General features: G+C 37.4%; 1 protein-coding gene across 1 annotated transcript in view; it reads right to left on the minus strand.

The window, feature by feature from the left end:
• The window catches only part of SPAG16 (sperm associated antigen 16), a 337,389-nt gene that overhangs the window by 301,795 nt on the left and 20,690 nt on the right, over window positions 1-14,904 (minus strand). The window contains 1 exon segment of the mRNA XM_065750928.1: window positions 13,325-13,449. Within this exon segment, the coding sequence (XP_065607000.1) occupies window positions 13,325-13,449 (125 nt within the window).

Genomic DNA, 14,904 nt, shown 5'->3' on the forward strand with positions numbered 1-14,904 from the left:
CTGCCTTCCTCACCTGTTTTGTTCCTTCATCTCTCATTTCTACTGTCACACTAACACCTTAAATCATTTCTGTTTATGTTATACTTCTGCCTTCAATCTGCAGACACTAAAAGCAGTATTTGACAAGAGCTTTCATGTATTAAAACAAGAAGAAAAAAATTTTTACTCCAAGTAGCTGCAGTTACTAAAGGCATTTAACGTTTTTCATCTTCTCAATACGATAGTAACCACTGCCACTGATCAGATAAAGGCCCTGTAATGTTTCAGTACCTCTGGATCCCTCAGATGTGCCCAGAAGGAAATCCAGACAAGACTCTGATCAGCCCCGAATTGAAGGAAACATCTCCAATTCTCTGCCTCCAGATCAGACTCAGAAACTTCATGGAATTGCACTGTTTTTTTAAGCTATTACAGGACTAATTTTTTTTGTGGCATCTAAAAATAAGACTTTGTAATATTTAAAAAAAACAACCACATATTACACTAATATATAATCTGTATTCACTTATTAATAAACGATCCAGAAAGAGCAGCAAGCCTAAAGTACTCCTGGTCCTTTCCTCAGTTCCAAGTCTCCTATCAAGAGCTGGAAACGTCACTTAACAGAAGGGCCCCTTTAAAACCATTTTTGATGCTCTTCTCATTCCAGTTAAGTCATTTCCTCTTTGAGGACTTGAGTTGAGCTTCTTTGCCAGCAAGGTTTTCTGTGTTGTCTTTAATGTCTATTACACACAGTAAGGACACATGAGAAAAAACATCCATGGCATACAACCCCATTTTCATGAAAAAAAAAAAAAGGGGGAATCAGTATGTTGAAAAAGTACAATTAAAGCTAGTTATACAATCACGGTTGAGAATAAGGAACCTAACTCCTCATTTTCATTTGTCTAAATTAAACAGTGCAGAAATTTGTCATCCAAGGTTTCAGCACTAATACAGACTCACATTTTTCTATGTGCCTGTAACTCTAATACAGCCTTAATCACATTTTCTGGAGGCTTCCATCAAGTTGATGAGTACCATTCTCTCCAAAAACGTCCTTTCCTGACTCAGAATCTAAGGAGATTGTAAAGAGCAAAGCAAAGATAAATTGCTGTCATCACAGAAACTCAAAGGACTAACACTTGATAAATTTCAGGCTTTTTCTTTACAATCTAGAACTAAAGAATGTATGGCTACAGCACTGTTTAGAAGACACGAGGATAAAACTGCAGTGAACCATCTGGACAGACCTCAGGAAATAACACAGCAGCCGAAGCAGCAGTCTGGAGACAGTTTAAATATCTACTGAGAAGTCACTGAACAGAAGATCTCAATAAATTGTTTTGCTTGTGGGATTCCTCAGTTCTGATAAATAAGGCGTCTGTATCCATTTGATAACTAGGTAAAATAAAATGATTCATACAGCCATAAGTCCTCACAATTTCTGCTGTCTAAAAACAAGAAGCCCTGAGCAAAGTACGCCTTACTGCATTTGAATAGCACCAGACAGACCTAAATGCAACGTTTAAATGGATGTTTGAGAAGAAACACTAGAACAAGGCCCTATACAACTGGACCATTTCTCACCACCAGCTCAATAAGCCTAAACATCCCTAGACAGCTTCAGCAGATTTCTGTCTCAGACACAGAAAGGCTTTCAGGATTCTCTAAGAAACCACCACAGATATGAACCTCCCCTCAGACACTGTCACCTACCACACAGAGAACAGAGAGATAAATGAGATTTCATATCTATTATTACAAATCTAACAGCCACAGTGATGATGCTTTGCCCTCACGCATACTCAGTGAGCTTCACCTTCCCTTGCACTGACTGACATGGGTTTGATCCCAGGGTGATCCAGTTGACCTGACTAAGTCGGCAGAAAGCAGCAACCACCACTAGAAACAAACTATCTCCTACAAGCTATGAAAGAATAAAAAAAGCAAACGGGCAGAAAACTGGAATCTTATCAGTGGCAACAAGGCATTAAGAGTTGTTTAACTGATTGTGAAGGTGCTAGGTTACCAGAAAATCAGCCTTCGCAGTACATTACATAATTAGTGACTTGAAACAGAAGTTGGACATTTAACTCTCTAGCATGTTTAAAAGAGATATTAGACAACATTAAACCAGGCAAAACATATAACCCTGGAATCTTAAAAAGCATTTTGGCACCTTCTCCTACTGGATTCAGCAACAGGAACCTACACTTTTGCAGAACTGCAGTTGCTAATTGCTGCTAAATACATAGGCACTATTTTAAGAGAAAAACAAAAAACTTAAAACCCTTTGGTAAATGGTCCATGTGTTTGAGCGTGCAGCTGAGAGGCAAACTGAGAAGCTATAAATTACATCTACCTCATTAGTAAATTGAGGCATATTTTACTTGTGTAGCTAATAACCAAAATAGATTTGATGCAGACTCACCGAAACAAAGCTCTAAAATAACAAAGAACAGCACAGCTGTGTCACTGAGACATTGAACAAAACAATCCAATGACATACTAAGGTGATATTCAAATACATCTGCCTGAGAACAAAAGTGAATGGTTACACTTTGCTTCCTTCTTCTCATTACCTTTATTATAGTATAACTTCAAACGTGAAATTCATGATGAATGAACTCAATTATCAAGAGATTTTTAAAAAGTAATAAAAACAAAACTTGAAATATTAGGGCTAATATTTATAATTCTAAAGTCTCCAATTTAAAAAGCTTTCCTCACACATTCATAAGCTGCTAAAGAAAAAAATTTTACTCCAAAGAAACAAAAGAATTGTTTTGAAAGAAACTTTAAGACCACCTAAGGCACAGCAGAGAAGCTGCTAGAACCAAGTGAGAAGTGTCCCACACAGGTATGCTGTAACTAAGCTCCCAGCACAGCTTTTGCATGAGTCCTGCAGAATAGCAGATGGAGGCTAGAAGCTCACTGTGTATCTTGATGAAAATGGAACCAAATTACATAGAGATTGTAAAGAGCTCTTTGCTATCGTTCTCAGATCAAAAATAAGTTAACTTAGTACCAAGGTTAAGGACTTGCACAAACATTTTTAGAGTTAGTTGTCTTCCAGAGAAAAATACAGTGGCTATCCACTAAGATGTGGGATGTATCCAATTAACTTTAAACCTGATCCAAACATTGTAAGCCTTCCTTCCCCTCTCATTGTTTCTACGTTCACACATAAGTTCCTAAAATACTTAATTAGTACATAATAGTCTGCTTTCCATTTCAAAGCAAGCAAACAAAACACTAAAAATAAACAACAACATCAGTAAAGCCCTTTCAGCTTCTCTTCCTTGTAATTTCAAAACCATTTTAGGCTGCGTACACTTTCGAGCTCAAAGTACACACGTTCAGGTGGCTCAGAGCTTCGGTGGCAGATGAAATGTGCCTGCAAACTGAGAAGTTTGTAGAAGAGAAGAGAGGCAAGATCAGGCCAGGGGAAGTTTGGTCAAGCAGAGAACAAGAGCAGCAAAATAAGAGACTACCAGAGCCTCTAAGTTAGAGCACAAAAAAACACCTCTTTGAAATTACTACCAAGCTTGGACAAAAGCAACTGCTTAACAACTAACTACGTATTAAAAATTACAAGTACAAAACACCTGAAATGACATTCTTTTTTTCCCTAAAGGGTAATCTTTAAAAGTAAAGCTGTCTCATGTAACACTATAAAGAATGTACAGCAGTAATAGCAGAAAGGCAAAGTCCCAGGCTGCAGCAAATGAAGACAAGCCCAAACGCAACAGCCTTGGACACAGGACGGTAGAACAAAAATTTACTTACCTTCAGAAAGCCCCAGGTACACAGCAAGCTTCTAGAAAGATCTCCTCACATCCACTGCCAGCCCTTAAATGAGGTCTGGGGAGGGGTGGGTCCGGGCTCCAGCCCTTCTGGTCAATCAGATGATTGCATGCACCTGAGCTGCCCTGCCTTCCCACCAGGTGCTCCATCACTGCTCCAGGCCGTGACTCAGCATTTCTGCCACACTCATCCCAACAACTATTTTTCATATTTAGAATAATGCAAAACTAAGGATATGTTGTGATCTATGTTGAAACACAAGTGGTGTCTAAAACAGAACCAAAAACTGGCATGGGTTGGAAAAGAACTTAAAGATCACTGCGCTGCTCTGCTACTGATTATTTCATCTGCCCAAGATGGAAGCTCGGAAAATTTCTTTGCTACTAAGAACATCATTTTGTGGCCATTCTCTTACATTAAGGACATGAAAAATGCATAAATGAACATGAAATATGGCATATGCATTGCTCCTAAATTAGCTACAAAAGCTAAGTATCGTATCAACACTTAAAAATATCAATATACATCACAAGTGTGGAAATGGATTCACAAAGAATTCTCACTTGAACAAATTGTACTGTTGCATGTGACCAGATTTTTAAAGACAGTATGGTGTTTTCTTTCCTTTTCTTCTTTTTGTACGTTTTAACCTATGGAAACTCGTGGAAATTGCTATTGATGTTTAAATCATAGCAGACAGTCTCAATTTTTGCAGTATTACTTGAAGAGAACAATTTCTTTACTGGTGCTGCAGAATACATTTTGTAGGTTTGTTATGCTTGTTTGCTTTCTTGCATGAGTGAAGCATTCCTGAAACAATAAAAGCTTCTCTGGACGTGTAGTAAATGTCTGGCTGGCTGATTTGCTTTGGATGATGTGCAATATGTAACACGTTATCTGAACCATATACACAAAGTAAAAGCTTCGCAACTGTAAACCATGGAAAGTGTCACAAAGTAGAAAAGAGTAACAAGCAAATCTACCAGATGAGTTTATGGTAACACTTCTATCACTTCAGCGTGGTTTGGTTGGCGCTCTAAGTAACAAAATCCTGTAGTAGCCCTTCAAACTTCTAAGGAGATTTTGGTTTTAACTCAGTACCTTAGCTCAAGCATTTACAAAGGGGAAAAACACCTGTAACTGAGAGTGAGAGAGAAGGAGGACTGAAAGGAAACAACAAAGCTACAAAAACCGAATGGTGCTCTTCCCAAAGACAAAGCTGTAAGAGACGGTAACAAAACTCCACAGTAAGAAATCAGATTTCTCATTTAAACCCCAACACATCTGCAACGGAATAGGAAAATACAGCAACACTGTGGGCTGTTGTAGAAAGTATGCTGGCTAGCAGCTTGATACAGTTGATGGCATTCAGCTGCAAAAGACTTGATCCACCCTCACTGCCTAAACACTGTAAGTGACTTCCATCCCACCTGTATACACACTGGATATGGCAGTTTCCAGGAGAAATCCTTCACCAAGGATTTCTCACCTCAGGTGAGAATTACAATTTACAACTGCTCAGAATGCTACCTAAATCTTAAGCCTTCCTTAAACAGGGCAAGACCAACGCTTGGTTTTCTGCTGTCCTACTGATATTTACTGATATCCCTCCTGAAGGGATTAGAACAAGTGCCCTGTCAGACCCCAGAGTCCTTACTGACTCACTTTGGTTACTGTACATAAGTGAAAAGAAAATCTGCAAAACCACGATTACACTGAAACAACTTGTCTTAGTCACGACCAAACCTGTCAGACCTAAATTTGAACTGGAAATCTAATTATGAAAAGCCCTGCGACCATTATTATTACCTCCCTAATAACATAATAGTCCAAAGGAAAAACAATGAGAATTTCTGGGGAAACAGTCCAGTTATTAATTCATAAGCTGTTTCAAATGCAGCTTTAACATTTTATTTCCAACAAAAACAATTAAGACTATTTTCTACTCCCAGAAGCCAAGCATTATTTGAATACACAAGACAAACAGCCCTGAACATGATGCACATGCTCCTGCCACAGTACTTGCTGCGCAGCAGATTTGTTACCATGAAGAATACACACTAATGCTGTATTTCATTTTCCTTAGTGATGTTTACATATGCAAAGACTCTGTTTAAATATTAGAAAAAGACTGAAACACCCAAATCCATAACTTAGTATAAGACAGTTAATTTAAAAAATAAATACCACAGTCAGTTAGCACCTGAGCCCTTCCTTCAACATTTTCAAGTCTGAGCACTTATTTCGTATTTCAGTCACATTTCTGTAATTTGAAAGGGATCCAGTTTCATGGATGAATAATTTAAACAGAACCAAATTAAAATGGAAAAACAGAAAACAATTAGTGCAGTTAGCTTTGGTCTCACTCAATCTACATTAAATATTTTTTGCCTTTTTGAGAATATATCATGCAGTAGTTCACACACTGCTCTGCCTTTTCACTGTTTCCCTGAACAACAATGTACATTAATCACTGAATTTTATATTACAACTAACTCTTCTGGAAGAATATCCCTTTAAAAATAGTGGTGATTATTCCCCCGTACCAAATACCTTTAGCATTCTGAATGTTGTGACTTATAACTGTATATCAACTACAATTAATTGTAAGTCATGCATTGCATGAAATTTATTCATACTTAAAAATCACAACTCAGATCATTGTTTTGCTGAATTAGCAATTAAAACAACACACATAAAGTTGCCAAAATTATTAAACAGCTCTTTCCACCTTCTGCATTGTAGATCTTCTTATGTAAAACAAAACCTTAGTAAGTAAAGACTTATAATTGGTAATAGAAAAAATGAAGACTGCAGAAGTCTTTCTCGCACAGAAAGAAATCCCTTCATAAAAATCTGTATCCTCAGGTATCCCAAAGATGCAATACTAAGTCCTGCACAGCTCTCGTACTAGTAATTGCTATTTCCTTCAAAGAATGGATGCCTTAGCAAAAGTTAAACACTTAAAAAAGCATTACAACTGCAGAGTTACAAAGAAATGCACTGGCAGAAGCTTGTTCAGCCACGTCCCACCTGAGGGTGTTTAAGGAAGTGTGCTGTAAGCACCACACACTCCATCGAGGAAGAACCTGCACGAGTGAACCATTCTCCTCTCCAAAATTCCCAAACAATTGCTGAGGGAATTAATAAGGTTTTGGCACTTTAACTAAAGAGAAAACTACTCCACAGTTAATGAAATTACTCAACTACCATCTCAAAGGCCTAACGATGTTGACAGTACTGACAGTTGTACAGGCACAATACTGTCACCTGCTGCGTGTGCTTTGCATGGGGGCTCTTGTTGTGCTGTCACATTCTCCCTTGAATCACCCAGAGCCAAAGCCTACCACAAAGCACTGCAGGAAATCCTGCAGGGTAAGGAAACACTAAGTATGGCAGTTCTCTCCTCTTCCTCTCTGACAAGGCTGTCCTGAGGAACACGGCAACAGCAAAGCTACTTTTTTACACTTAACTGATTTAGCAGTCTCTCCCTGACTTTTGTTGCTGCTGTTTTTATTCAACATAATTTCAACAGGTTATTTTTCCATGAAATTGAAGCATCTGCATACTAAAAAACAGCAGGTTTATCACTTGCATTTTTCACAAAACACACAGGCAGCTCCTTAAGTACCCAAACAGTATGATGGCGACATCAGAGGTGAATGTAGGTACAGATTTTCACAAGCATGACATGCAGCCTCTTGTTCAGCACTGCTGAAAATGCAGAGTCAGCAGTAGTGACAATGGTGAAAAACTGTTTTGGAGCTGAGAATTTGCTCTATTAGGCACTGATAACATACTGCTCTTTATATCTGCTGTAGTGTCCATGGAAACAGATAGGAGCCATTACTTTTGGAACAGCAAACTTCAGAGCAAGGATGAGACACAGTCTCCCAAAAGGTGTGCTATTCTGAAATCTCGAGCTCAACTACAGAAAGAAATACATGAATATGTAAAGTGTATCCACAATTAGATCAAATAAATCTTACTTTACAAAATTCTTCTGTACTGTTTTCAGTCTCAGAGGCCTCTTATTTTATTATGCTTACCAACATGAAATGGCTCACAATAAGCAGTGTTCTTCAACAGAAAAAAACCCTTTGGATATTCTGCAAGGTAATTTTATCAAGGACCAATAGCTTAAAGAACCAAATGTAATTATTTCTATAAATGCATGGCTTTCAGTGTCTTAACTTAAGAAAGCTGCAGTGATGGATGGAAAATTGTATGTGCTGTCTTTGCTAACTTTTTCTTGCAGGTTTTTTGTTGGTTTTTGATTAGATCTTACAGATCTTTTTTCCCCATGTAGGTGAGACATTTAAAAAGATACTTAGTCAAAACTTAAAATTAAAACTAGCATCACAAATAAAAGCACAGATCTTAGCTAAAAAGAAAGGGGTTTTGGTTTGTTTGTTTTTTAAACTATTTTCAAGTTAACTGTAGGAGCTTAAAAATAGGATGTGTTACCTAACAAAAAGATAACAAATCAACTGCAGAACAATTTTGGCTTATGCTCAGTGGATCATATTCTTAAAAACTGAGTCACAGAACAGTCATTTCTTAAGTAGAAGTCAAGAGGTATCACACTCTAAAGATGACTGTACTTTGCTTCTTAATACCCACTACCACTGCAGTAACCCCAGCTCCCATCCTGTACATGATGGCTGTTCTCTGGACAAAGCAATGCTCATGTGTACTTCTGGACTCACAGTCATGCCCATTGGTGTGCAAATAAACAGTTACAGGATGGCATATCACCTGATTGCCTTCCTGTCAGCAGACTCTTAAGTTGTGGATCTCCTCTTTTCTCTGCTGTTGAGTTGATGGTAGAAGGCAATTTTTCATACAAAGTTAAAAGAAAACTGCTTCTTGAGAGCAAGGTGGAGGTATGTTCTCTCCCTATGTACGATTTTTGGGGGATATCTACAAATGACAGGGAAGGAAATGCTCTGCTGGTTGGTCAGTGCATCCTACTACACCAATGCTATTCCTTAGAAAAACCTATCTGCCCCGTTCCACAGACAGAAGCTCCCCAGGCAATCTGATCCAGAGCTGCCCTACGTGTTAAAATATGTAATGGTAACTGAAATCTGAAGTTCTCTTATTTCTTGGAGTTCTACCTTAATACTTCTAGTTCTATCAGGCTGTTGGTTGTTTTTTTTTTCCAGAATACATTTACATTTTAAATATGTATCCTGTCTTTTTTTCCTCTGTAAACTATGTAACTTAACTCCTTTCACAGCTGTGTTCTACGCGTGACTTCTAGTTATTCTTGCTGCTCTACTGTAGATGCAACATTTCTCCCACAAGAGCTGAGTGTCAACTGAACACGATGCTGCACTTAAATCTACATGCCAAGTGAATAAAGCAATAGGGTTATTTCACATTCTCCACACAACATTTCTAGTTTACACCACAGTACAGTGTTCAGCTATTTTGCAATATGTCATTGTTGATCCATGCTAATTTTGTTTTCTACAACAAATGCTAGATTCTATTCTGAAGAAACAGTATTTCATCATCTGCTTGTTTTCATCTTGATCCATGTTTGTACAGTTGATTGTTTTTGTAAAGGTAGAGTTCTGAACCTTTTCTTACATTGCCTTTTTTCCCATAAATTCTCCAGAAGGTCAAGCTTTGAATTGCACTTTTGTCCTCAGCTGCATTTATTATTCTATTTAGGCTTGACTGGAACAAACTGGTTTCCAAATTTAGTATGTTTTCTGATCCATTTCCCAGGTCACTAATGAAAACATATCCCTGCAAATGCCTGTTTATCAATAGAGTTGTGTGTTATTGCAATCTGTCTTCCGTTCATTAAGAAAGCTTCCATCAGGACATATTTACATGGACTCTAATTGGAAGGATGTGAGAGACAGTAACCAAAGCTTGATTAAAAACATAGGAGCACTCACAATTAACAGTAAGGCAAAGCAACATTTGCTGCTGCTCTTCTATCCCTGAGATCCCTCATCCCATTACGGATACATTGCTACATTTTTTCCTTACAAATAGACTGTCATTGTTAATTCTTATCCAGGTTCCTCCGGTACGTGGAGATGCTTTCACTTTTTCAATCCTTTGGGAATTTCTTACTTATTACCTTTTTCCCTCATCCAATATGCAAGCATGTCTTTTCCATCCATACTCTGGATGGAAGTCTTCTGTAATTCTTTCTGGTATTAATTTCTTAGAGATCCAACTGAAAATTTACTAAACTAATGAAGGCCCATAGAAATAAGAATACCTGTATTATCTGTCACTCTTCCTCTCTCTGCTGGAAACTGAATCAATATTTTCTTGCTAACTTTACTACAAACCCATGATGACTGCCTATTTCATTTACTGCTCTTCCTAACTATTTTGCAACCCCATTTCCCCAATTCTGCCCCAATATTACTTACGTATTTACATATAACTTAGATTCAAGCTCAATAATCTGACCAAATAATCATTTACTTCAGCTTCTCTTCTGTTTGAGAACACTGAAATAGTGGAGCTTCTAAATGTTGTATGCTGTCTTGCACACAGCTGAGAAGAAAACCAGGTTTCATACATGTATGCACGTGCTCTCTGGAGTCAAAAACCTTATGAACTACAAAAGCTAGTACTAACTTCTGATCACTGGATTTTACTTCTGTAATTTCTTTAATACATCATCTACCATAATTTCCAAATCCATTCCACACCAACAGATAATGTCTCAGTCACTGAAGTGTCTCACGTACCTTTTGTGAAAGTTTTATGCCAAGTAAAATTCCATAAAATGAAACTGTTGCAATACATTATATGTGGAAATTGAATATGCTCAATATAGAGAAGTTGCAATCGCCCTGCTAATAACTAATAGAAATCAAACAGAGAATCTAGTCTGTAGGGAACCTGAGAAAAATTAATAATGATAATATAAAACTGAGCAATTCCATTTCTACAGGATAGTGGAAATCAAATTACCAAAGGTTCCCTAATTTTAATGACCTGTGAGTGCATTTTAATTTATTTAAATGTTTAAAGCAGTACTCTGAGCAAATGAATAATCTAATAATATTTGTGCTATCGATACTGGCTTTTAAGGACTAGGTAAGTAATCAGTTCAGCCTAATTGCCTGCTACTGTATGATTTGAGTCTCATAAAAAAAAATTCAAAATCAAGAGAATACAGCCTCTCATAAAAACTTCCAGTTGCTTTTACACTACTTCAAGGATAAATTTCATCTCAAAGGGACATTAGGTTTTAAATTACAAGTCAGCTAATACAGCATATTACAGTAACACAATATATGTCTGTCCTTCGAGTCAATGTTCTACATCAGCTATGAGTCATATTTGCATCTACTTAAAAGTAAGCAGAGGCATTTCTTAGATCATTATTTTGCTACAAGACACAGAAAAGACTTCAAATAATTTTAATCTCCACAGCTGTACAGTTAACACAAACGTTTATAATTTTTGCTCAAAGATATAACTTCATGACAATATATTTGCTTTTTCCTACGCTCCATACTTGATTTGTGGTATAAAGCAAGCACAGTTTTAATTTAAATATGTGTAAGTCATCTCACCCCCAAGAAGCATTCAGAGTTATTGTCATGACTGCAAATCAGAACAAAACTATATAGTATATTCTTTAATAAAGGCATGGCCTCATTGAAATGGAGCATAATATGAAAGGAGCTACGTTACATAAGAGATGGTTAAATTGACTCCATCTTCTGACATGGGCCAAAGGAGATGAGGCAGCATACAGAACTTCTATTCTGAATGTCAATAAAACAACCTGAGGAAGGCAGAGCACTCATTTACACCTCATCCTTTCCGTGGGATGAAATGCTTTGAGTGCTAAAACATTTAGCAAGAGCACACTAATTATAAAATAATTAAGATTAGAACTATAATTCAACAAATGCACACTACAGGACAAAATAGTGAGAACACCTTTGATTGAAACAACTTTAACTTACACTCTTGCCCCCTACAGACTCACCATTTCCTCTGGTGTTTATGAAGTGAAAAAACACACCTGATTTAATTCTCAGGAACAATCCGTTGTTAACTGCATGCCTATAATCAACCAGCCAAGGCCAAATCCAGCACATTCAAACATCCCTATTTTCTTATGTCTTATTCTGGACTTGCTCCAGTTTTTTAATCCATTGATTAAATAAAGACATCTGGGCCTCTGTTAGGAGTCATTTGGGAACGTAAGATCTGCAGAAGCACAGATGCTTGCCAGAACCAGTCAACTAATGGCACTCATGAATTTCAAGAACAAGAGCAAGCCAGACAGGCCGACTACCTGCACAGAGTTTATATATTCTGAGGGAGAAACACTGCTCCACTGAAATATACTATAGAAGTCCTGATGACTTCGGTAGGAACAGGAACAAAAAATGGAATTCATAAGGCAAGAAATATTCATCTGTTCACAAGTTAAAATAAAAAGAGCTGTCTAAGAGAGTCTATGATGAACACTTCCAAGCATTGGATGAGGAACAGGGAATGTGGAAAGGGACTGGCTGGCAGGTGACTGAATAGTACTCAGTAACAGGTGGACAAACAGCAGAGATAAAGCGACTTCTATGAGAAGGAAGTGTTTTAAAACCAAGACTACGTATAAAACATTTGGAGTTTAAGGAAAACCAAAAGGGATGAAAACAATTAAACTGATCTATTTTTCATATACAGAATTACACCTGTGCTAACAAACAAAAAAAACGCTCCTGAAAAAAAAAAAAACAGCTAGAATGTACAAAATACTAAAGACACATTCTTAGGGAGATACCAAAGACTGAAGATGATCTCACTACAACAGTCTCAACAGAAATAAGTTTCTGTAGAAAGCACAATACTATCAACTCTAGCAGCGGTCCCCAGATGACAAAAACAAGCCAGAGAAAGGCTTCTAAGAGCTGAAAAGATTCCACATTTTAGAATGTTTATCTTGATCTTTACTATTACACAGCCCCCAAATGCAACTTCAATAAATAAATAAGCAAACCGAGTAAAGAAAACACATTTCAATGAGAAAAATTCCAGTAGAATTCATTTTTGTACAGCCAGCAAAATGAAAAAGCAACACATCTTAGTGATATTTTCTAAACTTGAGTGTACCAACAATTAATAATTCAATTTTTTTCCCTTTTTAGTATCCTAGATCTAATACCTTTTAAAACAAACAGCTGAAATGGTTGAGAAGTCCTATGGAATACATGAAGATTTCTCCCAGGTTACAGAAGACACATAACAGAACAGTATGAATTAATAGGCAGTGCTCTTTATCTGTGGGGTGATTACATGAGGCTTTTGAAAAGCACCTTGCAGGCCTCAGCTAATAAGAGGCTCTATTGTGCTCTGAAAAATGACACCCACTAAAAGCTGACGTAATAAATAAGAACTTGATACCTACGTGACCTATTTACTTTATGAAACATCTGCCACTACAGAACAGTCTGCTTTCAGCCCCATTGGACCACAGCTTACTCATCATTTCACATGTTAGATTAGGTTCTGCACAACTAAGAAGAAAGGTGCATACCTTTGGATAGCTCTTCTTCGAATCATTAACCGGACCAGCATCAAGCATTTTTCGCTCCCTTGCTTCCCGAAGAGCTTTCTGGGTGGGACCTTCCAAGCCCTTCTTGTTCTCACATCCATGGCTGGCTACAAAACAAAACCAAGACAAGTGTCATCAGGATAAATTTTTCACTTTCCTCAAAGGTGCCTCTTGATATAAACTAGACGTAAGAAGTTTCAGCAAAAAACATCACTTTAAAAATAAAGATATCCAAGGTTACTGCACCGTACATTAAGTGTTCCAGGAAGGCATGTAACTAACACTCCACTAATTGCTTTGGTGGGATCTGTTTCAGTTTAAAGTAATAGGTATCTCAGATTTTAACCTCAAAACGTTGCAAGATTTTAGAGTCTTTCTGTACAGGACAGACTCACAATAAAATGGATGCAATTCATCATCTCACTGCATCCTACCTAGTATCTACCACAAACGCATTACTCTGATTTACAGCTTACACTCCTTTTTACTTCTTTGCCCTCTCCCACAATACACCTTCCAAACAAGCAATTACTTACTCATTGAAAACAGCACAGAAATCCTAAGCTGTTAAAATAGCTGTAAATTGTCAGAATAGTTGGAAGGGAATATGAGGAAAGATACAGCTCGTATGTACCACTGCACAGTGCATCCCCCAGTATCTGGCAAAAAGGATCGTGCCCTCAGTAGTGGCAGCTTCCACTCATCTGAATACAGTCTTTCCAATCCCTGTATCTAGTTACAACAGTGTGCAGTATGCACACACATCAATTCCAACAGGATTTGGACAGTTACATTGCTCTACTTCTCCAAGAAACAGATTACACAGCTAAAATTCAGGTTGAAACAATCGAAGTTAACTCTACATGTCTAAATGTTTGCTGTTGTACAACCAAGTTTGAGTAAAGCCTTGACTGCAAAGTACACATCTGCCTTATTAGTGGAGAAAAAAAGAATGGAAAAACCCTCTCTACATCTGAGACAAAAATAACACACATACTTGTAAATGAACACAGAGTTAGGATAGTTGAAGGGCTTAAAATCTGAAGCTATTCAAAAACAACAAGCCAAATTACAAAGAACTGTTAGGATTGCATTAAGATGTGAACAGCTCGTGTTTATAGATTTTGTACTCCGATTGCAAAAGAGCTCGAACTGGGACAACTAGGTTTAACTACTTCAGCTGGTGCCTTTTAAATTTCTTCTTACATGACCTTCTAAGAGCAATTACAGCAGATCGAAGAAGGGAAAAGAACAGTTATCAGGCTCAGCAATGAGTTAGCTCAACCATGACTAAAGAAGCTCACCGAGTTCAACTTTTGAATATAATTGGGTAATAAATAAGCAGTTCCCGTTACCAGAAAATTCAAGAAACACACTGAGCAAATAACAGTCCTACAAAACATAAACCCAGTTGTTAGAATAGCACACAGCTAGGTTTATAAGTAAACCACTACCCAAACAGCTTAGTTCTTTCAGGCAAAATGATTACTTTTTCCCTTACAGACCCACTTAGCATTCAATCCACAAGTAAGGCTGCGAATGGTCTTAATATATACCAATAT

This window comes from Cyrtonyx montezumae, unplaced genomic scaffold, assembly GCF_038088225.1.
Source record: "Cyrtonyx montezumae isolate F1298 unplaced genomic scaffold, pur_monq_1.0 scaffold_7, whole genome shotgun sequence".
In the NCBI taxonomy this organism is placed as follows: Eukaryota; Metazoa; Chordata; class Aves; order Galliformes; family Odontophoridae; genus Cyrtonyx; species Cyrtonyx montezumae.